The following is a 25061-nucleotide window of genomic DNA, read 5'->3' as shown; positions in this document are numbered from 1 at the left end:
TGCTCATTAACCACGCCCTGAGCATGCGCAGTTAGAAGAAGGACTGCTTGTATCATTGATTACTAGTGTTTATCGTTAATGGCTTTTATCATCTGAAGTCGCGCTCAGGTTCATTTTCCCTAAAGTAGGACTTGCTATTTAGGGATAAACTTTATAAAAGTTACCACTCTGCTCTCAGAAGTAGATAGCGTCCTTTAGGCAAACGGTCTTGACAGATAAGAAAAATAAAATGACATATTATAGCGAACACTTACAGCCTGCCAACTGAGCTACATGGGAAAAAATCACTTTAAAAAATACTTTACCTTTTTCATACTATGTGCTTCATAAGCCCAAAAGACGCTTTACTTTCCCGCGCTGTGAGACTCTACTTCTATTTATTGACAAGGACCTGAAGTAAGGAGCAGCGCATGCGCCAGGCACCCTAAGGCTGTGAAGCGTGTGAGAGGCCGGGGTGCCACCGTCCCTAGTTTTCTCTGGTTGTGGAGGAGGCTTCTGGGCTCCGTCTTGGGCCGCCCGCCATGGGGAAGGTGAATGTGGCCAAGTTGCGCTACATGAGCCGGGATGACTTCAGGGTCCTGATCGCGGTAAGCAGTGCGCCTGTTGCCCTGTCCCTTGTCCTTTCCCACCGCGCGTCCTCTTCCTGTTAGTGGAAGTTTGCTGGGAGCAGAGAGCGCTCTGGCAGCGGAACGCGGCCGAGGGTGGGAATGGGGAAAAGATCGGAGAGTTAGATTTTTCAAAAGCCTTTGTTAGGAACCTTTTCTCTTACCCGAAATACAGCAAAGGCTCCTCTTCTAATTATTTCCTTCCTTTCTGCCCCCTTCTCCAGAGCCACATGCATCTCTGTGGCCCGGGAATCAATTTCTGTCCCTGGGCTTCGGACCAGCTGAAAAGGGGTTAAGTCTACTAAGGAGAATTGATAGCATTGAGTTCCCCACTCACAGACTTAGTCACATAGCGTTCCTTCAGTTTCATTCAATCAACACAGAATGTGTCGGGTTTTTAGTAACAATTTTAGGGAGTTCAATGGGTGCAGACAGACAAGGAAGACAGATCATCAAGTAAACGAATCCATAAATACGAGTGATAACATCAGCCAATAAGTACTATGAAGATGTTAATGAAAGAAACTAACGGAATAGAAACCACGCGTAGTCGGGGCGGGGGCACGAGTGCTATCTTTCAAATTGGGCAGCCAGCAGACTACCTGAGTGCAAGAATCTTGTCTGTTCACTGTTTTAACCAAAGTTTTAAGGCCTTTTTTAAAAAGTTCCTGGCACGTGGTAGGTGCTGAACAAGTACTTGATAAGTAAAAGAAAGAGTGGGAGATAATAGGAGCTGAATGAGAAGCAGCTGGCCCTGTGAAGTCCTTGGAATGAGTTGGAGGCAGGGGAACAGCAGTAGTCGGTGCAGAGGCTCTGAAGCAGGAACAGTTTTTCACAAATGGAAAGGCCAGTGTGGCTAGAGCATAATGAGCAAGAGGCTGAATGGTTGGAGATGAGACAGGGAAAGGTGAAAGCCAGCTCATACGTTACAGAGCCTTCCAGGCTTAGAAAAGAATTTGGAATATATTCTAAGTATAGGGAAGCCACTGAATGTTTTCAAGCAGGGAGGTGACAAAAACTGATTTTATGGTCTCGTCTTACGGATGCAAATTCAACATGAAATTCGGAAGACACTTTCACTGCAATATATAAGTTCTTTTTTGAAGCTCACTAAGGAATGATGACATCCTCATTAAATATAATATTTAAGTGTTAGTTGACTCTCACCAGCCTTGGTATCAGTGTCCACCTTTCTTGTACCCTCTCCTCCCTTTACTTCTCTGGTACCTCTATGTCAATAATCAGACTTTGGCTGCTCTTACCTTTCAATGTGAACTTAGCCTCAAATTCTGTCCCTCAGCCCTCCTTTCTCTTCTATTGTCTCTTGCTTGAAAAGCACATCCATGTCATGGCTTCATCTCTTACCTCTATCAAATAATTGACAATTTTTTTCCCACTGATTATGACTTCATTCCTGAGTATAGATCTGTCTTTCCAATTTTCCTTAAACATCTTCGTTTGAAGGACCTTCCAACACTTCACACTCAGTGTGCTCAAATCAAATTCATCAACTTTGTGTACCCCCTCACTCCTTTCCCAAACTCCATTAAAATAATTGTTATTACTGTTATTATTTTACAGCCTGCTCTTCCTCTTCATTTTAACATTGACTCTTCATTCCCTTCATTCCCTTTACCCTCTCACTTCCAATGTCAATTTCATACTACTGTCTGAAGATCTTTATTTAATTCCTTCCTTCCATTACCGCTACCTCTTCCTCGTTCTGGCTTCTATTTCCTCTGGCCTAGACTGTCATCTTAGTTCTCCAGATATACCACATCCAGTTTTGCCTTCTGTAAACCACTTTGCATATTCCTGGTAGATTAATGTCCTTAAAACAACTTTATTCATACATCTCCCTTGCTTAAACGTCTTCAAGCGTTTCCTACTTTCCTCTGTACAAAATCTAAAACTCATTGGTCTACTTTCAAGTCCTTCCTTATCTTACTCAGAGGCATTTTCAGCCGCCTTTTCATGAACTCTACATGCCGTCCTCTCTGAGCTACTACTACACTTACTAGCTGCTCCTGTGCTTTGTACTTTCTTGCGTATGTGCCATATCCAAGTCTTTTTTATTGTTCCTAATATTCCCTTGTCTGCTTTTTCTATCATCTTGCATCTCTCAAAGTCAGTCTCAAGTGTTGCTTCTGCCTTGAAACTTATTCCTCAGGCAGAAGTATTCTTGTTCTGCCCTGAGCCACCTCTTTTTAGCACTTATCATTTCTTTCCTTCTAATGGAATTAGATGTGTACATTCTTATTTTCATAGTTACATAATAGATTTTCCAGGGGTAGCGAGTATTTTTACATTTTTTTAATCCTCCACATGACTTACATGTGATACTTTCTCATTAAATACCTTCTTAATAAATATCTGGAATATATGTAGTTTTTAAAGATAACTATTTGGATGTCAATAAATATTTTAGTATTTACCACATGTCGGTAACTAGGTTAAACATTCACATTTCTTACCTTGAAGTGCATAGAATTTAGTAAAGAGCTAGAATATGAATATCAGTGATTACATATCAAACTGATTAAAAGTATGTCCAGAGAAGGTGGTAATTATGTCTCAGAATTGTTTGGGGAACTGCATGGTCAGAGAAGTTTGAAGAAGTTAATTTCTGAGCAAGGTTTTGATAGACAGCAGTTGTAGATTAGATATCATCTGTGTTGATTACGATTATATAATGATTCCTTTAATTTCAGGTTGAAATGGGCATGAAGAACCATGAAATAGTTCCCTGCAGTTTGATTGCTTCGATAGCCAGCCTTAAACATGGTGGCTGTAATAAAGTTTTAAGAGAATTAGTGAAACATAAACTCATAGCTTGGGAGCGTACCAAAAGTAAGTATTTGAGGTACCATTTGTGAGTTTTCATGTAAGTGTCTTCCCCCAGGCAGACATTCCAAAAGGCAGGAAAGAGAAGTTGCCAGATCAGGAAAACACTAGCTCTAGAACTGACATCACATACTTCTACCACTGGTCAGAGCACTCAGAGGGCCCACTCAGATCAAAGAGGGTGGAAAATAATCTGCACCTCCTGATAGGGGTTTAGCAAATTCCAGATGCATAAGAGCAAGCAGGATAGACATACTGATGGTGCCATCTTTGGAAAAGAATCTGCCACAAGACTCTAGAGCAGTGCTACTCAAACCATTTGTGTTGAGGGTTGAGTTCCTTTTTTTCAACTACCATGGATCCATACTTTTAAAATAATAAAGTATCTACTAGAAAAATGAAATTAACTGATAAAATGTAAGTCAAATTCCTTATTAGAGTTGAAGACATACAATAACTTGGTCAAATTGATAGAAAAATTTTTTAAATGTAACCACTTCATTTCAGTTTCTGTATCTTGTCACAGGCTGGTAACAAACATAGACAGATGTTCAGTCTGTGGGTCACACTTTGAGTAACACCTGTTCTAGAGAAGAAATACAAATTATAGGAAGAAATGCCAAACCTGTAAATCTGGGCAGCTAAATCTTTTTCCAGCTAAGACTTCCCGTGTCTGAATTCTCATGACGTGAACTGATGTGACTTGGTGGTACAGTGTCACTAAAATATGGTCTTTCTCACTTGTTTTTGTCTAGCTGTCCAGGGCTATCGGTTGACAAACGCAGGCTATGATTACCTAGCTTTGAAAGCACTTTCTTCTCGACAGGTAGTTGAGTCTGTTGGAAACCAGATGGGTGTTGGCAAAGAATCTGGTAAGTGCTAACAGTACTATTAAACACCTTTTCTTTGCTTTTAGTTTTATATTGTCTTTGAGAAAGCATTCATCTTTTAATTTTTTAAATTTTTTCCAACTAAACAGTAAATTGGAAAGTTGTTTAGAAACAATACAGATTATGAAATTGTCTTTAGTGTAGTAGCTTATTGTTTTGTCATAAGTCTATCACTGAAAATTAAGTATACCAAGAATTAGTTTTCCTCTAATAACTGAAATCTTTGCCAAATATTTTATTTGCACTTATTTTATATCTGATAAATTGTACATTTATAATAGTAAAAAAATATGTAACACAAAGAAGTACTAGAAGATAGTGAATATCTAAAACCCACAAACATTGTTTTCTTCACAGTAATGTGATCAACAAGGCAAAATTAGGTATGTGTGGAAGACAGAAAAAAAGCATTCTAAAATAGCATTGAACAAATATCTATGTATTTATTTTCTATGTAGAAGACATGTAGAAATGAAGAGCAGGGAATGATTTTCTTTATACCACACCCTAGTATACACTGCTTTCTATCCTATATAATTTATCTTATATAGTTACATTACTTATCGAAACTGAAGAAGCAAAATTAAAGTTGGAAGTAAAATAATTATTAGGAAGCCTACTCCAAAGGAGGTTGCTATGTACTTCAGATGGTTTGTATGTCTTCTGTATTAATATCCAGATTATGGTGTATATTTAATAAGTAATACAAGCATGCTATACAGTAGTGTGTGTGTGTATGTGTGTAAAATGTATAAAATGAGATAATAAAACATCTTTTGAGATAAGCTTCCTTTTAATTATGTCCAATTTTCTTCAATTTAAAAAATAGCAACTTTTTTTTTCTTGTTAACTTCATTGTGTACAAAAGAGAGTACAATTGAAAGTAAATCTTCTAATACAGGTCTCAATCTCCTGTTATTACTTTCCAAAGCTATGCAGTTTATTGATGTCTTACATAGCTTTCTAAAAATATTCTATGTAAATATAAATATGTACTAAGGATAGGTGTATATACATTCACATATCATTTTGATCACAGGTGAAAGCAAACAGTACTTACTATTCTGCACCTTGATATTTTTTCCACTTGATGCATCTATGATATCATTTCACATCAGCAAGCAGGGCTTTCTCATAGTTGCTGAATATTATATTGTATGGATGCTCCCTAATTGATTTTACCTGTCCCAGTTGTTATGGGCATTTAAGTTACTTCCAGTATTTTTTGTAAGTAATGTGGTGAACACTCTTGTACAGACATCTCTGTGCAAATGTGCAAATAAGTTTATAAATACATTCAATTATTAGGGCAAAAGTTACATATACTTAAAATTTTGATCTTACCAAATTTTTCTCCAAAAAGTTTGCTCCAGTTTATAACCCCACCAGTGAAAGAAAGAGACTACTTCTTGATAGAAATGTAATAAACTTTCTCATGACTACTTAGGACATTCTAAATGTCAATATTACAAATAGCAACTTGTTTAATAGTTGAAATACTTATGGGATGATTTGTTCCATTCTGATTATAGGATTATATTCTAACAACTGATTATTTTTCATTGAAGCAGTTAAAGAATTGAACTTTATGTTGCAAAGGGAGATTGTTAAATCATTTCTCGTACATGCAGAGCACTAAGGAATAATTAGATGTTTTCCAACTAAATTAAATTGAGCATTGAGTATCTTTGGAAGCAACAACCTTGATGCATTGCTTCATTGTATTCTTTTGTAGTAGATATTAATGTGTCATCTTATTTTGGATTGTAATTAAATAATTTTGCTAAACGGTAAGTATTCCTGGTTATTAGGAAAGATAAAATTTGATACAAATAAAATCAGACAAAGTTAGAAAATTAGAATTGTTTCAACTTATTGGCATTAAGTGTATAATAGTGGTCTTTTTAAAATCTTGGCTCTAGATATTTATATTGTTGCAAATGGAGAAGGTCAGCAATTTGCATTAAAGCTTCACAGACTGGGAAGAACCTCCTTTCGAAATCTGAAAAACAAGCGTGATTACCATAAACACAGGCATAACGTGTCTTGGCTTTATTTATCTCGTCTTTCTGCCATGAAAGAATTTGCCTATATGAAGGTATTTTAATTTTTTTCATTTTTAATTGTTATAAACGTATAAAGGCAATGTATAATCTACAATATTAACAAGATAGAGTAGCCGAAAATAATGATGTAATTGCCTCACAAGTGTGTATATATATATCTAAACTGTACATATATATGTCTGTAATTGAAAACACTAGATAATTATCATCTGTAGAATCCTTAGTGTCTCAGGTAAATTGACTGGTATTTGTTATTTCACATAATAGAAGTGTCAATTTACAGATTTTTATGTATATTACAAAGAGTAAAAATCATTAGTTTTTAAACTTTTACCTTTAAAATTAAGTTCAACATAGATTTGTTAAATATTTTTAATCATCGAATTAAATATCTTCAGTATTTAAATTAAACAGAAAATGACATTGCATTTTTATTACTCTCTCAGTAGGATTTATTTGTTATGACTTCATTCTTCTTTAATTTGAATTATTAAAAGTCAGCCAGTGTGTGACCAGTTGTTTCTTGGGAATTCCTGTTTGGTGTTCTTCAAGTAGGTTGTTTTAATTCACGTGCTTAAATTTTTAGTAATCGGGGGAAGAATTCTCAACACAGTATAAATGATACTGATACCATACATGTTACGAATTTCAGGTCTTAAATTAATGGTTGTATCCTATAATAGTCAATCAGAGTAAGTAGGCAGTTTGGTAGGAATCATTACGTATATTCCCAAAACCGTATTAGGTATTTTCTTGGGCTACTTATATGAAGGTACAGGAATAGAACTTGATTGTGCTTAAATATGCTTCTTAAATACATGGATATTTTCCTAACAGAGAATAAGGTAAAATTGAGCTATAGCTTGGCCAAAGGGCTAGACAACTGTGACAATAGTTGAGGTTATTATATGCTTGTATAATATTTGCTATATTATGTGCCAATGCATGCTCAAAATCAGCTTGCACTGGAAAAAAAAAAAACTTAAGCCAAGCAAACAATCTTTGGGGAATGAGAAGTAGTTTATTTCCTGTGCAAAGAAGGTAGGAAGTAGACAGCCTTTTAAAATCAACCCTGTTAATAAGTATATATTCAGTATCAGCTGTGTTCCCACCACTATATTAAGTACAGGGGTAGGGTGTAATACAGGGGTGATACCGAAGGAGTAACCAGTGCAGTCTGTGTCTTAAAGTTATGACGGTAACACAAAAACAAATAAAACAAAGAAGAGTTTAACAATTATATGTGTTACATTTAGAGAAACTTGTGTAGAGTAGAATAGTTGATGAAAGAGGTTTAATAAAGTGAGTCGGAGTTGGATAACGTTACATAGCATACATATGATTGGTTATAAGAAGACAGTAAAACAGAGTACTTGCTGAGGAGCCACTTTGGGCAAAGACGTAGATATCATTGTGAGCCCTGTGTGTCTAGGTGACAGTCACAGGCTGTCCTGATTGCACTCCAGAGTGCTTATTGGAGAGAGTATTGGGAAAACGAGGACTGCTTAACTGGATTAAAGAGAGTTTTGAAAACTAGAAAAAGTTGTTCAAACCAATATTTATAGCCATTGTACATTTTTCTTTTTTTAATTGAGCGTTGACACAAGCATCTTAGTTTGCTGTTGGTACACAGGATAAAGGTTAGGTATGGTGGCAAGAGCTAGAACCAGTGATGGAGTGATCAGGTATAAGTGATAAAGGCTTAGAAATGGTAGCATTCTAAATGGCAGAGAGCATAAATCTATTAATAACATATTCGTATTTTGAAGGAAGTAATAATAGGACAGAAAAAGTTAAGCATAAGGGAAAAGATGGATTTATGGATGATCTGAAGTAACATTTGACTCAAGATTACTACAGAGTGTATGTTTGTCATGATAAATTTATATTGTGTATTGTAGTCTGTGAAAAGGTCAGTGTTCTATAAACTAAAATGCCTAATCTATTGGAATATTTCATTTCCTAATATACCAGAAGACAGAGTACTTCCTAAATCACAGTTTATTTCCATTTAATTTTTTTTTAAGCACACTCCAATAAATGGTAGAAACTTACAAAACAGAAGAGGATATATTCTAAACGCAGATACTCTTTCATACTCATTTTTATAACCCTAGCACAGTATATAATAACTATGTTCAATAAATGAATAGTGAAAAAAATAAGTAAACTGCTTTAAAATTTTGTTTTTATGTACAGTTCATTCTATGCTGTGAATAAGCCATACATAAATAATCATGTGTTAACTGTAATTTTGTAAAGGCTTGTATGTTTTACTTCTGGTTGTGGGTAGATATATTTACTTTTATTCCCTAAAACTTAATCACCTCTTCATTAGTTTATAATCGTTTTGCTATGTTTTAGGCATTGTATGAGAGGAAATTTCCAGTTCCAAAGCCAATTGATTATAATCGCCATGCAGTGGTTATGGAACTCATAAATGGCTATCCTCTGTAAGTATGTATTACTCTTGAAACCATGGGTCCTAATTACTAACTATAAGGTTCAGTTTTTAAAAATAATTTTTTTTAATTAAACGGAATATTGCTTTTGGGAAGTTAGAAATTAACATACAGCAGTAGACTCAAAGGCAAATGAAAATTCAGTTTCATCCTAACAGTATATATTCTGTGATTCATTTAACAGATATTAATCTAATCTAGTATGTGCCAAGCACTTCCAGGCTCAGCAGTAAACAAAACAAAGTCCCTGCTCTCACAGAGCTTACATTCTGGTGGAAGGAGACATGCAGTAAATAGCTAAATATATATCAGGAGATAGTAAATGTTATGGATAAAAATAAAACGGGGCAAGAGGGCAGGAAGGACGGAGATGTGTGTAGAAGGCTGCTATTTTACATGAGCTGGTCAGGAAAAGTCGCATTGATAAGGTGATTTTTGAGCAGAATCCTGAAAGAAGTGAGGGAAAACCATGCAGACATCTAAGAGAACATTCCAGGCAGAGAGAATAGCAAGTGCATCAGCCCTGGGATGGGAGTATGCCTGCATGTTCAGGGAACAGTGAGGGTGTATGTCAGTGTGGCTGGAGCTGAACGAATAAGGGAGAAACTAAGTGGTAAGGTCAGAGAGGGAGCAGGGGCCAGATCATTTAGGGTTTCTAGGCTATTGCAAGGCCTTTTTAATGTTTCTTATTGCAGTATATCTGACACATGATATCGTGTAAATAAATGTAAGGCATACAACTTGTTGATTTGATACTTTTATAGTGTTCCTGCCTTTGTAGTACTGTTTAGCACAAGGACTTTTCATTGAGATAGGAAGCTATTGGAGGATTTTGAACTGAGAAGAGACATGATATGACTAGTATTTTAATAGAATCACCCTGGCTGCTATATTGAGAGTAGACTAAAAGGAGATCATGCCAGAATTAGGGAGACAAGTTAGGAGATTATTGTAATATTCCTGTCAAGAGATGACAGTAGTTTGGATCAGAGTGATAGATGTCAAGGTGTTAAAAAGTGGTCAGATTCTGGATATGTTTTTCAGAAAAAGCCAACATGATTTGTTTGGGCTTGGATATTGATTTGAAGGAAGGTGCGAGTCAAGGATAACATCCTTGACTTAATTGGAGGGATAAAGTTGACATTTACAAAAACGGGAAAGACTGAAGAGCAGTCTGAAGAGCAGAATCAGAGGTTCAGTTTGGGACATGGTAAGTTTGAGATGCCTAGGAGTTTGGAGAAGTCTAGATTGAAGTCAGTATATATGTGTGGTGTTTAAAGCCATGAGCCTGGATAAGATCACCAAGAATTATTTAAAATAAGAGGCCCAACGATTAAGATTAACCTTTGAGGAATTCCAAAATTTAAAGGTCAGGGAGAAGAAAGATATCTAGCAAAAAAGACTAAGGAGGCAAGATCAGTATAGAAAGAAGACAGCCTAAAGAGTTGGTATATCAAGAGTCAAGTGAAGGAAGTGTTTCATGGTAACTGACAGACCAAATGTGATGAAAACCAAAAATTGACCATTGGATTTATTAGCAACATGGAAGTCATTGGTAGTCTGACGAAATATTTTACTGGAACAAGATGGATGAATAAAGCTTCTTTGTTATGGGTTCATTAGAGTGGGAGGAAAAAAACTGGAGAAAGCACATGTATAGGAGTCGTGAAGAAGATCAAAGAAAGAATGTGGCAGTGGAGAGGATACAGAATCGCAGCAGGGTGTGGCTTTTTTTTTTAATCGGTGGGTGCTGTTCTGTGTGTATGCTGTTGGGAATGAAAACTGCTAGGAAATCAGGAAATGGAAATACATGCTTTCATCAAAATCATAAATGAGTACAAATAACCTATTTTCATAATTAAAATATTTTCAGATGTCAGATACACCACGTTGAAGATCCTGCATCAGTGTATGATGAAGCTATGGAACTAATTGTCAAACTTGCAAATCATGGGCTAATTCATGGAGATTTCAATGAATTCAATCTCATTTTGGATAAAGATGACCACATCACCATGATTGATTTTCCACAAATGGTTTCAACTTCTCATCCCAATGCTGAATGGTATGTACCATGCTGAAACTGATTATGAATGTGGGTGTGTTATGTGTGATGCAGTCATTTTGCTTTCATTATTGTCAACTTACTAGTACTGTCATTTGGGTCAATAACTGCTTTGAAGTGGCTGATGTTAATGGTCTAAAATTTTGTTTATTAAATGATATCAAACTAGTAGGATTTTCCCCTTAAGAGAATCTTCCTTATTCCTCAGTATTTTAAATTTTAAAGCGGGGGGTGGGGGGGATGCACTTTGGTCCAGTTTTTGAAACCTGTTCATTAAGCTTATGCTGTACATTGGAAACCTGAAGAAACTGCCTGCTGTTATAAACCATCAGAACAATTTGAGTTACTCCTATAATCTGACAGACTTTCAAAAGTCAAATTTTCTTAGCCATGGAACCCTTTATTCAAACAGACTTTCAGGTGGAAACCCAAGTTTTAAAACAAAAACCTGCTCGGAAGTAGGGACATGGAAAAAGGAACCCATTCTGTCTGCCTTTCCACTTTTCTTTCTTCTCCATGTTTGCCTCCAAAAGGGCTTCACCAAGCAGAATTCAATAATGTTGATGGCCTTAATAAAAGTTGTGAATCTGGACTGGTTTCAGTTGCCAGACGAGTACTATATCTTATGTCATTTTTAGCTTTTATTATTAGAAAATTCACATAAAACCTCATCCCTGACACAGGGCAGAATCACTTTATATACTGTGATGATCTTATTCTTCATGTTATTTAACCACTTAAACCAGCGACGTTGTGAAATATGACAGGATATGTATTTTCCTTTTTTGTTTGTACTCCATGATGCAATGTAGCATAATCAAAAGTATTTTTTTTCTACCTGTTCCAAGTTATAATATGAGAAGCTTCTTCTTTTTCGCAAAGATAACAGTTATCACTTACATAATGTATTAGCAGAGTGTGAGCTCAAACCAGTTTGTGTTCAGGGAGGCTCCTCCTCCTGGTTTTTATTAGAAAATGTCTATATTCTAGAGAAAAAAATGTTTAAAAATAAACTTAAAAAATATTCCCAGCAAAACAATACTAACAGGTTAATGCGTGGCACTTCGGTAGCTGATATGTCTTTAGATAATGACTAATCACCATTTTTATTAAATGCAGTACCATAGTCAAACAATGAAGGAGCATCTAGGAACCACCAGAATTAGAGACAGAAATGATAACAGATTATGACATTCCAAGTTAAGGCTGCATTATTCTTGAAGACACTGATTTAACTTGAACTTTTATGGGCAAGTACTGTGGTAAATGAGTTGTGCTAATAAGCACTAGAGATTAAGATACAAATAATGTCTATTTCTGCTTTCGAAGTTATTGTGCAGTAGGTGAGACATAGGCATATATAAAAACATAATTTTAAAATAATTTATTGAGGTTTTTCCCAGGGTGCCCTAAGAGCATAGAATAGTGGCATTGCCTTCCTATTTCATCCTTCTCTAAAATAATAATTTAGTTAAAATTCATATCTGGAAACCTAGAGAATGAATCTGTTGTTGTTGCTTTGTGGGGACCTAAAAGAGACCCTGATATTCAGAGGTCCTTCCACTGTCAGTACAGGTTAACATGTCTTCAGATCATTATAAGCCACAGCATTATTTATTCCTTTTGGATGTTATTGCAGATCAGCTAATGGGTAATAAAGGCACATAAACATAATTCAGTAGTCAAACTTTTTCTTACATGTCATTACTGTTTTTATCTTCAGCTTTCCCAGTTGACCCAGTTCTAGTGGGTGTAGCTCAGAGGAAGTATAACCAGACTGGAGAAGAAAGAGAAAGAGTGGAAACCTGCCCCCTACTTTTCTGGGATTCATATTCATTTTCTCTTAGTATGTGTTACATTTCCGTTTTCTAAATAGGAATTATGTGCCTTTGACAGGTTATATTACTCGTTACTCTCCTTTTCGTTTTAGTGTTCCAAATACACTGTCAACTGGTTTCTTTTTAAGTAACATCCTTTTCTCTTTCGTGTAAGGAGTAGAAGTGTAACAGATAATAAGGATATTGTCATTGGCTAATAAGGGGAAAATGAGCAACAAAGGTTATATCAAAAATGATTCTTGCTTTTGCAGGTATTTTGACAGAGATGTTAAATGCATTAGAGATTTCTTCATGAAACGATTCAGCTATGAAAGTGAGCTTTATCCAACCTTTAATGATATCAGGTTTGTACTCTGCATTGCTTAAAATGATAGAACTCTGTTAAATGCTTGATTTATTTAGTTCTAAAAGTTAACACTTTCATCTAAAAATTATCCAAATAGTGACCTTTCACACATTGTTGAGTATCATTGTTGTGTAGTATGTAAATGAAAAACTAAAAAATACCTGCTTTGGATCCATTAAGACAATGTTACTGAGTTTGAGGGAGGAACATACCTAGTTTCTTATAAAGTCAAGAACTTTTATTCAATGTAAGATGCTCTGTGAATAACCTATTTGTAAGGAATCAAGTCAAGTATTAATCAGAATTTGTGATTTTCCTTTATTCAGAACAGGAGCTATTTTTGATTCATGGAACCTAATTATATGTACAAATTAGTACATTTTCAAAGCCATATTTTCTCATTTATTTTATACATTTAGTTAAGATAATTATTTTCTGATTTGGGATGATTGACATAATTTAAAAGAAGAACTCTTTACCTGCTTTGAAAGTTAACTTATTAAGTCAGTAAATGTCAACTAAAGTTTCTGTAACCTTTCTACTAATATCTATTGCTTTCCATAGTCATTACTTTATTCGTAAATGACAACCAGCATATATCTTTTACATTTGTATACGTAAGTAATTTAAGTATTACATTTCAGGCAAAGAAAAATCTTTCAAATACACGAGCTATTAAACTCACATGAGAATTACAATTTATCAGAATCATAAGTATTTATCCATGTCAGATGTTTTTTTTTCTTTCTGAGTGCTTGATGTTCTTTTGTTTCGTAGGAGGGAGGACTCTCTTGATGTAGAGGTGTCTGCCAGTGGCTACACAAAGGAGATGCAGGCAGATGATGAACTGCTTCATCCAGTAGGTCCAGATGATACATATACTGAAACAGAGGAGGGATCTGAACTCTCATTTTCTGACGAAGAGGTACCAGAAAAAGCAAAGGTTTATAGGTCAGAAAATCAAAGTGAACGAAACTCTGTAGATGAATCAGTTCACTGCTGTTGCAGCTCATCTGGAGACCTTGAAGAAATAAAGGCAAACAATTTGTCAGAGGAGAGTGCTGATGCACACACTTTTGAAATGACTGGATTCAATCAAGCTTTAGAAGAAATAAAAGGGCAGGTTGTTGAAAACAAGTCTGTAACTGAGTTTTCGGAGGAGAAAAACAAAACTGAAAATGACACGAGGCAAGATGGTAAGACATGTCAAGGAGGAATTCCCACAGGCTCTGAAGAGGATGAAGGTGAATGCCCTCATCTCATTGCCTTGTCGTCATTCAACAAAGAATTCAGGCCTTTCAGGTACAGAATTCAGGCATCTTAGGTATAGATTTCTGTTGATTGATTTTTGTCTTTAATCTGGAGACCTGTGCTTTCTTCCATTCTGGTAAAGGAGTATTTTTTTTCAAAGATGTAAGAGTTGTATTCTGTGCCATTATGTGTAAAAAGAAAGAAAATAACCCTTTTGTTGTTAAAATTCCAATTATCTACAGCATATTGATTCGATTTTAAGCAGTCTGCCTTGAAATACAAGTTGGTTAATTTAATACAGGTCTCTTGATAAATTGATCACATTTTAGATGGATGAATTGTTCGTAGTTATATATCTAATGTATGTTTAATTTATGTATAGGCCAATAAATCTGCAGTAAATGTGCTTTCTTCATAAAGGATCTACTTACAGTGAATTTCCTCTGGTACTTTGAACCTTCTTATTTGTTTATGTAAAATTACATAATGTTATTTTTCTTTTAAGAATTGTTTGTCTTGCAAATATTAACTAGCCATAGATTAGCAAAAGAGCTAAAATTTAATTTTTAGATTTGGGATAGTTTACCCAGAATCAAAGAACTATAGTTTAATGAAATAGTTTTATTTATTTCAAAATAGCAATAAGACAAAATTAAATCAGTATATTTATTAGGCATTTCTCAGTACATATTTAGGTCTACATCCTATGGTTAGCCTTTATGGTTAGCATTTTATTGTGAAGCAAAACACACAAGAATTTTTTTTTTTCTTTTCCATATAACCATATCTTGAGACTCAGGGCTACTACCACTTGAGTAATAAACGAAAAATTAAATTAAAATCAACAGTGGCAGTGGCTTAGGATTTTGACTAATAGAAGAAAATCTACATAAGTTAAACAGTTTTCTAAGCACAGAATAATTTGTTCTCACACTCTAAACACGTGTTGGGCAAAATTTTTGTTTTTCAAAGTAGAAATGTAAGATAACATACTGCTGAAAAATATTGACTGCTAAGAGTTAATATCATTTGAGTTTCTTATACATTAAAACTTTGAGCAATGTGTGAAACAAATTAGACAGTTTCTATCATTGCAGTTTTTTCTGTCTCTTTCCATTACATCTACTTTTGTTTGGGAAGATGGCAAGAAAATGTCCTACACATGTAAGAGGCAGATTTGTGTATAGTCTCGTGAAAGAAAAGGGAAAAAGACATGAATTGTGGCTAAGTGATAACAGATTTTTGTGGCCCAAAACATTCTATCATTTTGAAATTTCAATAGTAACAATCAGAAAGCTGAAAAAATGAAAATTGTTAATATAGTTGGCTTAATTGTGGGTAGTTTTACCTTCACAGAACTTTTAAATGTAATATTTCTGAGTTATTTTATGTTTTAATTTTATTATGTAAGGAATGATATAAATAAGCATAATTACTATAAAAATTAACTAGATTGTGATTTTTAATTTTAGAGATGAAGAAAATACGGAAGATATTAATCAATATAGAACAAGAACTCTGAGTATTACTTCTGTGGGTAGTGTTTTAAGCTGTTCAACAATTCCTCCGGTAAGTATTCATTCAACATTTACAAATGTTTATTAGGTCACGACTGTGGACAGATTCCTGAGCTGAGGCACTGAGGATTACATGAGATACAAGACAGTCTCAGCCATTTGGACCTCATGTTAATAGAACAAAATCGTAACAAAGTACAAAGTTAGTAATATAGGAGAATTCACTTTTAGCTGAAATGATCAGAGCTTTCAGCATGTAAGTTAGCTTGAATATGAAGGATAAAATCATAGAAATTTAGATCCAAGTGGCACTTGGTTGATTCTTGGTTAATATGGTTTAGTCCCTGAATTTTAACAATGAGGAAATTGAGGCCCAGATAGATAGGTTACATGACTTTGCTCAATGTTACCCAGCTAGTGACAGCACCATGGCTGAAATGAAGATGCTCTAGCTTCACTAGTTTGTTTGTTCTTAAATTTCAAAAGACAAAAATAGGTAGTTTTTAAATTTTTGGTATCTCAAGCGTTTGTTGGACATTTAGCAATGTCCAAAAGAATTTCACGAGGGACATTGTCTGGCCAGGATAATGAGCACAAATCTTCTAGCTCCTCCTGAGGAGCTTATCTGCCTATCAGCCTTCCCTCTGAGCTACCCCAAGTGGAAGAATTCATTTATTTTTTGTTTTTTTGCAGATTTTAAGGAGATAGATAAAATTACATAATAGGTATATTGGATTTTTTTTTTCCTTCTGCTTAAAGGTATGTTGAATACCATCGAAACCAGTTTTTAGTGATAAAATGAGCAAAAAAAGAAAATCAGTTCAGAAGGTAGAAAGAAGAAAATAAAATTATGTATTAAATTAATTCAAAAGAAAAGAATTTGTTTGTTTCCTGAATTTTCCATTTTCAAGTTCAGATATATTGTCAGATAAAATGTATGTCCTGTGGTGGGCAATATCGAATATTTACAAAATTAAATCCGAATTATTAAAAACAAGCTAAAAATAACAGTACTAGATTTTATAACATAGCACACTGTAGTAGTAAATCATACAGCACACTTTTACTTGATAATAGAAACATTTAGAGCTTGTCAGACCAAAATTCTAGAAATGTATTGATTTTTGTATACTCTTTTCTGACGGCTTCGTAATTTACTGGTTTTCTGGACATAAAATTTAAATCTATGTAATCTTTGAAACATCTATTTATATTAAAAAATGAAAATATCCTTTTAAGTATTACCACCTGTTTTTATTAAGACTGTCTCACACTTTATGGTTTCCTGTTTACTCTTGGCTTTGCTATTTTCTATACTTACTGAGATTTACCCTCCTTTCTTTGATTTCTCAGATGCAAAGCATAAGCGCTTTTGTATCTTATTACAGTGGTATAACATTGGCAATTGCATATAAAGAAAAGTGAGATTACTAATTCATGCTACTTTCTAAGTTTTTAATTTATGCTCTTTATATAAAGAAGAGCATAAATTTATATAGTGCCATATATAAATGTGGCACTGACATTATCTGTAGGTCTTGACATTATCACATTTCCCTTACTGCTAACAGCAGGAACTTAAAAGTTTATAATGGGTCAGACCTATAATGAATTGCATTATAAAATACAAATTTGATTTCTAAGGAGAAAAAAGATTTCTTTACCCTAGCTTTATCAAAAAGGTTTCCCTCTAACTATTGGAAACAAATTGTCATCTTAACTATCTTCTTTTGGAATTTTGGTCACACTATTTTCCCTGAGGTCACATTGTATTTGTTAAAAAGGTCAGGAGAAAATAAACTTTTATTTTGTTATCTCCATTATTTTGATGATTGTTGTTTTGAGGTCTGTGCAAAGGTAAAAGATTTTCTCTTGTGTTCTTTGAAATTATAATTGTAAGATGTTTTCCTTCTCAAAATAGTTTTTTAGTATTGGCAAAGTTACTATTTATGAACCCTGTTCTTTCTAATATGTAACAGAATTAAATTATAAAATTAAGGTATATTTCACTTTAATATGTATGTAGCCACCATCAAAAACAACAAACAACAATATACGTGATTTTCATTTCCCTGAGATAATACACAAGTATTTTGTTTCATATTTCATCATTTAAAAAACAAACTAAATGGGGTTTTTCTTCCACTTTTGTTACCATGAAGAAAATTACATTGCAGGATTTATAAATTGTCCTGGATTAGGGAAAGGTACATGCATAATCATCCATTATCTCCTTATTTTCTTTAGCTGCTTGATACGATTATCTTAAGGTCTCATTGAAGTGAAGAGCCAAGGGGAAATTCAAGCAGAATATTTGGAAAAGAAATTGATATTATTTTTCTTGGAAATATTCTGGAGGGCCCTCTGAATTCCTCTAGTTTAAACTTGGTATACCCTCTACTGTTGTTTTCCTGGAACTTTTCACCTATTTGTTGGGTGTCTGTCCTAGTTCCATCTACTTTTCTTACCTACTTTACTCCTTTATTGGCATTATAGATTCCAGGATTTTATTTGAGTGAATTTTGGGGAGACTTTTTATTACTAAGAGTATCTTTATCCTTTCCTCACACTTGATTGGGAGTTTACAGAGTTTGGTTTGGAAATAATTTTCCTTAAGCATTTTCAAGGTATTGCTCTATTGTCTTTGTTGTAGTTAAGGAGATGCTGTCTCCAGGATTCTGGTCTCCTGATGGGGTGGGAGACTATGATAGTTGCCTGGCTTCTTGGGATTGGGATGGGTGCTGGAGGCCAGTCTTATTTTAAACTTTGAGTCAACCCTCCTTTCAGTTCTGAAACTTTGGCTATACCAGGTCCTTCTAAGTCGCCAGCCTTCCTAGGTTTGAGGAACTGCATCTCATAGTGTATCATCCTCTGCAGAACTTGAGTTCTGATTCTTTCACTGTTTCCCCCTATCTTTTCTTACCTTTTTCCCCACTAACAATCATTAGACCAAAGTAGAGGGATAACTTGTTAAAGCCTGTTAATTGAATATAGTCTGCTAACTAGGTAAAATAATCCAGTTTGCATTTAACTTATCTCATCCCAAGTTTTATATTATACATATGCAATTCAGGAAACAGTGTGTTAGGCAGACTAGTTCTTCTAGCCCATTTTTACTTCTCAGATCCATAATTCTTTAATTTTTTTAACTTGACGTATTTTTAATAAATGCATCTTTGTGGCTCGTGTAGGGTGGGGCATATTAAGAAAAGACTCATGCTACAACCCTTGCAATGTTTGTCTTCTTTTTTTAGGAGACAAGTTGGATGGCACAAGGTTATATATAATTAAATAACAGGCTATAGTGCTTCAGAGAAAGAAAGGGTTACTGAAAATGGAATATTCTTATTTTTTAATCATCTTGGTAGTCATGTGAGACTGGCAGCCTGCGTCCTAACTAATGAGAAATAATTTGAATTTACGGTCATTAACTATGAGAAAGCATTCTACGTCTCCCAAAACTGTAGGAAGACTTTTCCATGCATAACTGCTGCCATCAGGTCATTCCTACACCTGAAGTTATGAAGGATATATTGTGGATATATTTTTACCAGTAGCGAATGCTTTCAAACATAATTGTCCACTACATTAACATGCCCCCTTTTACCTAGAAAGCAGAGGAACAAGCAGTTTTTATGTTGTTTGTTTTGATTTTTTTGATTTTGAGGGGTTTTTTTTGTTGTTTTTTCTTAGGTTTCCCTGATAGACACTAGGTGGCACTAGGGTGGTTTGGTTGTCAAAGAATTGTGACTATTTCACTACTTTTGCTATAATCTGTATTTCTGTTAGGAATGTTATTTCTCCTATTTTATAACAATTTAATGCTTTATTTTGTTGGTTTGTATAGACTGTTAGTATTTGGAATATTAAAATTCAGGCTCTTAACAGAAATTTGAAAGATATTAGCAATGTAAACCTTTGTTTTATTGAATGTTTACTCCTTATCAAAATAGTCAATTATAAGTGATACTAATTCGTGAAATCTTTCCAGGAAGTGGTGAAGCAGAAAGTGAAACGTCAGTTGACAAAACAGCAAAAATCAACTATCAGACGTCGATTGCAAAAAGGAGAAGCAAATATATTTACCAAGCAACGAAGAGAAAACATGCAAAATATTAAGTCAAGCTTGGAAGCAGCTAGCTTTTGGGAAGATTAATATATTTAAGATCTTGAATATTTTTCAGAAAGTTGCCATGATCCCTTTTTAAGCCACCTTTAGTCTTTTTTGGACCAAGACAGATAAATAAACCCTCTCTCATGTATGAATTTGACTCAGTGCCTGTTTCTTAAAGAATAATTGTAGTAATTCTAAAGCAATCCAATTTTACAAGTAATTTTGATACCTGGTACATCAGATGAAATCTGTTTTTCACAATAATTTTTATTAGGCATATTTTTAAAATCTAAATATTGTTTTTGTTGTTATTTTGTTCTCTACCAAAAACCGGTGATTGCTTGATTTCAAAACCCAGCTTTTCTACTTGCTAGTGAAAACAACCTTAGGCAAGCCGTATTTCTCTCTCCCTCTTTCTGTCCTTTACCACATCGGTTTTAATGTTAAAATTGGATTTATAACTACTTTTGTCAGGTTGTTTTGAGGACTACCTGCGGCAATACACAGAAAGTACTTAGAATAATGCCTAGCACTTTATAAACATTCAGTAAAGTGTAGCTATTAGAATTATAATTTTAATGATGTTTATCTTTTTGAAATTCTGCTTAATATGGTTGATTTTATTTAACTACTGAAAGAATTCACTGCCATTTAGTTTTTTATTCTCCATTAAGAATAAGCCAGTAATGCATAATTTTATTTTCTGCTATTTAAATTGTTAATGTGGTCATGGGAACAGAAACTTGAGATAGACCCACCATGATGTTTACAGTTGCCGGTTTTTATGCAGTCCTGAGTGGAAATAGAAGAGTGGGGTGTGGGGAGGTAAAGGGAGGAGTAGAAAAGTTTGTTCTATTTTTAGCTGGATGGGTCCAGAACATGTTTTCAGTTCAACGTTAACAAATACTGAGTGAAGGAAAGAAGGAAAATATGCAAGACTCAGTTCCTCCCTCAAAGACTGTAATCCAGTGAGATGTAAATATGGGTGCTTATTATGTACCTGTTCAGCATCGCCCAGAATGCCAGAAGAGGGACTGCTGCAGCAGAAAATGACCACTAGATGGCAATGTCACCACAGTTACCAGATAGGATGTCCTTTAATTACTTGTATCTGTATTTATGATCTACCAGAGGAAATAACCAAATTATTTTCCAAGATTGATAAAGACAGGTGATTCCCTTTAACCTTTTCATAATTAATTTTACTGTCTATTTGCAAGACCTTTCAATAAATTCACTTTAATAATATAAATGCAAGAAAATGTTAACTCCAATTCCCTTGAACATTGACTTATACTAATTTTGAAAGTATATAGCTTTGAATTTTAGTTATGTCTTCAGATTCACTTATTTTTTTATAATCTGTCTACCATAAAGCATTTTAACAACAAAATAATATTCAAAACAGTTAAATAGAACCACAAAATGTTTATTTTGGAATACATTTTCTTATATTCAGAGTGTCAAAAGCAAATTGGAAATGAAACTATATAACTTCATCCAACTCCGCTTTACTCAATTGGCTCAGTCTTCTTTGGGGTACCTACTACATAAAACACTTACTGTTTAAAGAACTTAGAAGGCAAATATGAATAAACGTAGATCTTAATAGCCTAAGATTTCCTGTGGGTCACAGCACAAAAAACAAATTATTCAAAGTTCAGTCACAACAATTATTTTTAAAAGTTGTGAGTAGCTATCAGTTAGAAATTAGAGAGTTTGCCCTATCAGACAAGATGTAATCGCATATTTTAAAATATCCATAGTGAACAATGAGCAAAACCAAATTTTAAGTATACTCTTAATGTAGTTAAGCTGTGTATTATAATTCTTAACAAAACATTTTTTGAGTCTGGGAGTTCCAAATTTAAATCCTGGTTCTACCACTTCCCAAACCTCAAGTACCTTCTGTAGCATCTCTAACTTTTTTTATTTGAAATGAGGACATTTAATAGTGCCTGTCTCAGGGTTGTTGTGAAGATTTAATGAAATAACACACCTGTAAGGAACACAGCACAGTGCCTGATACATACTATATGTTTGGTAAGTATTGCTCAAATGAATTAAGGTAGCCAAAAGGAAGTTTCCAGAGGAATCTTTTCTGTTTTCAAGGTCACTGATATTTCATCTATGATCTTTTGGTTCTGTTTTTATCAAGATGTGCACATGCTTTGTAACCTTGCACCATCTACTTGCAATTTCTAATAGATAAGCTTTTGCTACAAGATACGCAGTTTATACTTGCGCTGGCCTTGTGGTGCTGATAACCTTCCATCTCTTCTTTAGTATACATCTGGCTATCTTTGAACTTTTCCCTAGAACCATAAATACTTCTAAAAGGCACTAACTGAAGGTTATGCAGCTTGAGATGATCATTCTTTTAGTCAAGTACTCAGTAAATTTTCTGGCAAAACACAGTTGCCTTGTTAAACTCAGTGGTAAACCTGATGCCCTATACGTTGTTTTGTTTGTTTTTTAATGAAAACAATCTTTAATGACAAAAAAACACCAAATATTTGAAGTCCAGAGTAATATCAAACAACATGCCCTATAGGTTTATCAGCCACTTCCACATGATGGGGGGATGAGTTCATTAGTTCTCAGGAGAGCACTTCCTGAGGTGTATGTTTATTTCCTGGCACGGAGTCAATACTCTGGGTGGGCTAAGGCTCACCATCTTCATTGTTCTTCCCTCAGAACGTCTCCCTAAATAGCATCAGACTATCTTAGTTTGACTAGGATTTGCTTAATGAAGTTTAATGACCATTTGCTTAATGACCTGGAACCATATGCAACAGTATAAGGCTGGGAATGAGGTAAACTTCAGAATAGCCATGAGCTAACAGTTGTGAATAACCAGGAAGTGTGGGAGTAACTCCAAAGCCTACAACATGCACAAAGACTAATACTGTTACATTTTAAAGATCCTACGTTTTTCTTTTACCTTAATATTGTAAACAGTGATGTTAAAATTAACATTTTACATAATCAGATTATTGTAGGCTTAATTCCATAAGTAGGAGCGTGCTTCATAATACAAATATTTTATCTGGGACATTTGTCACAGTATTAGATGCTTCCATTTCAAGAAGAAAAGTAACCACTTGATATAATCAAAAAAGAAAAACCCTGCTTACTACAATTTTGCTGTTTGTGGAAGAGGTTTGGCCCTACATTAGGAAGAAAAATATATATGTTCATACATCAGGTTTCCTAGTGTTTTTCGTCTTGCAGAAAGCGAAGTACCCAGATTTTTAGGATAACATTTATGTTGGCTGAAAGCCTCCAGTGTTTTGAAGAGACAAGAGTAAACACAACAACAACATGCGAGTACAAAGCAGACTAAAGAGCCTGGTACCATTGATCTAGTGCTGAGAGAATTCCAAGGACAGTGAATATGTGAAAAACCAGAGTAATTTGGTGAATTGGTTTGGGAAAGAGGGATTCGGTCGAATAGAAAGACTGAAAAAGAGCTTGCAAAGAGGAAATCAGGCAGAAAATCCAGAAGACAGAAATTAATGTGTGCTTGTTATGCTGTCGTTGGGAAATGGGTGTTGTACTGCAAGGGACTAAATTAAAGATGATTTTGAATTTTTTGTTTAAAGTTTGACTTGATTAGGAAAAAGCAATTGTAGATTTTGAACAGTGCAATGATTTGATTTTAAAAAGAGAGGAGGGAGTAGAACTAAGGAAACACCAATGTGAGAATGAGTTGGAGGGGGTCTGGAATCGCATCTAAATGGTTGCTCCGTCAGCCTAAGTATTAAGGTTAAGACAATCTGGAATGTAACCCTATTACATCATACTAGAGATAGAGATTCTTTATTACCTTGGTTTTGTTTGTTTTTTAGAGATGAGAAGTATCTTTGGATGTAAAAATCGCTTGCCCGTAGTCAGAGAGTGAATAAGAATGGGAGTGATTGGAAGAAAAAAATGGAATTGCCAAGTATCAGAAAGGTGAATGAAAGGAAAACCAGCATACTCAGGTGGTTTAGAGCTTTGTATCCACAGTCTTCTGCAGTCACTGATGTCCACAAACTTGGACTTGTCTTCCCGGTCCTGTGGAGGTATGAGAGGGGATAGCCCTCATCCAGAAAGCTCCCTTCCTTTTTAGAAAACAAAGATGTTGTTTTCTCCATAACAAGCCTTTTTTATCTTCTCACAGGCCCAGTAAAAAAACCCATCTCAATAGACCAAAGCCCTGAGTGGAACAGTTCTGGGGAGGTGGGAGAGGAGTTGGTGATACTAGAGTAGTTTTTTTGTTGTTGTTTTTTTGTTTTGTTTTGTTTCTTTGAGGCTACTGAGGTATCTTGACAGGATCAGAAGAATATATTATTCTCTAACTCAGTCTTTCTCTAGTTTTCAATTGGTGAAAAAATAGGCCCCCTTTCTATGCAGTTTCCTATTCCTCTTTTCTTTAAACAAAGTTTGAAATATTTCTTCTGTGTCAGCAGGATGCATGCTAAGTGCAGTGCTCTGCTGGTAACTGCATAGGAAGTAAAATGGAAATTATAGTTTACAGTGTGAAATGGATGGGCACAAGGCTTTTATCTTAATGGAAGCATATCCATAAGTGTAGCCTAAATTGAATTAAGAGTATACTAACGATGCAGTCTTTACAGGAAGCTTCGTCTAAAATATATGGAGCTGTGAAATTACTGGCTTGCTTGAACTTAGCATCTCCATTAACTAATCTCAGGTTTAAGTCATTTTTCATAACCAACAAACATTTTCCCTAGGTTTGTTTTAGTCTAATATTAATTTTTTCATAGCTTATATTTTCATTTTAATATGCTCATTGTTGCAGATATTTAAATATTACATACAACTCATATCCCTCCAAACATGACTTTATCTAAAGAAAAAAGGCAGCTGCAATTACCCTATGTAAACTGTCTCATCCCTCAGCATGCCCCTTAGAGAAGACCTCATCCCTTTGTATTTCAAGAGTGGCTCAAAGACTAAGCTGGTGTTCATACACCACTTTTAGGGTCAATCTTCTCACTTTATAGCCACAACTTGTATTAAGTTTTTTCCTGACCACCCAACAAAATAAATTACTG

General features: G+C 34.6%; 1 protein-coding gene across 1 annotated transcript; it reads left to right on the top strand.

Moving 5' to 3' along the window:
* Window positions 1-29: 29 nt before the first annotated feature.
* Window positions 30-20150, top strand: RIOK2 (RIO kinase 2). Its single transcript, XM_019727922.3, has 10 exons — window positions 30-587; window positions 3317-3455; window positions 4205-4321; window positions 6262-6437; window positions 8770-8858; window positions 10741-10932; window positions 13022-13114; window positions 13894-14418; window positions 15840-15936; window positions 19876-20150. Exons 1-10 carry the CDS (start codon window positions 522-524, stop codon window positions 20038-20040), a joined length of 1659 nt encoding a protein of 552 aa, XP_019583481.1. The 5' UTR covers window positions 30-521; the 3' UTR covers window positions 20041-20150.
* Window positions 20151-25061: the final 4911 nt, after the last annotated feature.

The sequence above is a fragment of the Rhinolophus sinicus genome, chromosome 3 (assembly GCF_057876585.1).
Source record: "Rhinolophus sinicus isolate RSI-liver-muscle chromosome 3, RSI-T2T, whole genome shotgun sequence".
NCBI classification, from domain to species: Eukaryota; Metazoa; Chordata; class Mammalia; order Chiroptera; family Rhinolophidae; genus Rhinolophus; species Rhinolophus sinicus.
Note: the sequence above shows the minus strand (reverse complement) of the source record. Positions and strands in the feature narration are given on the sequence as shown.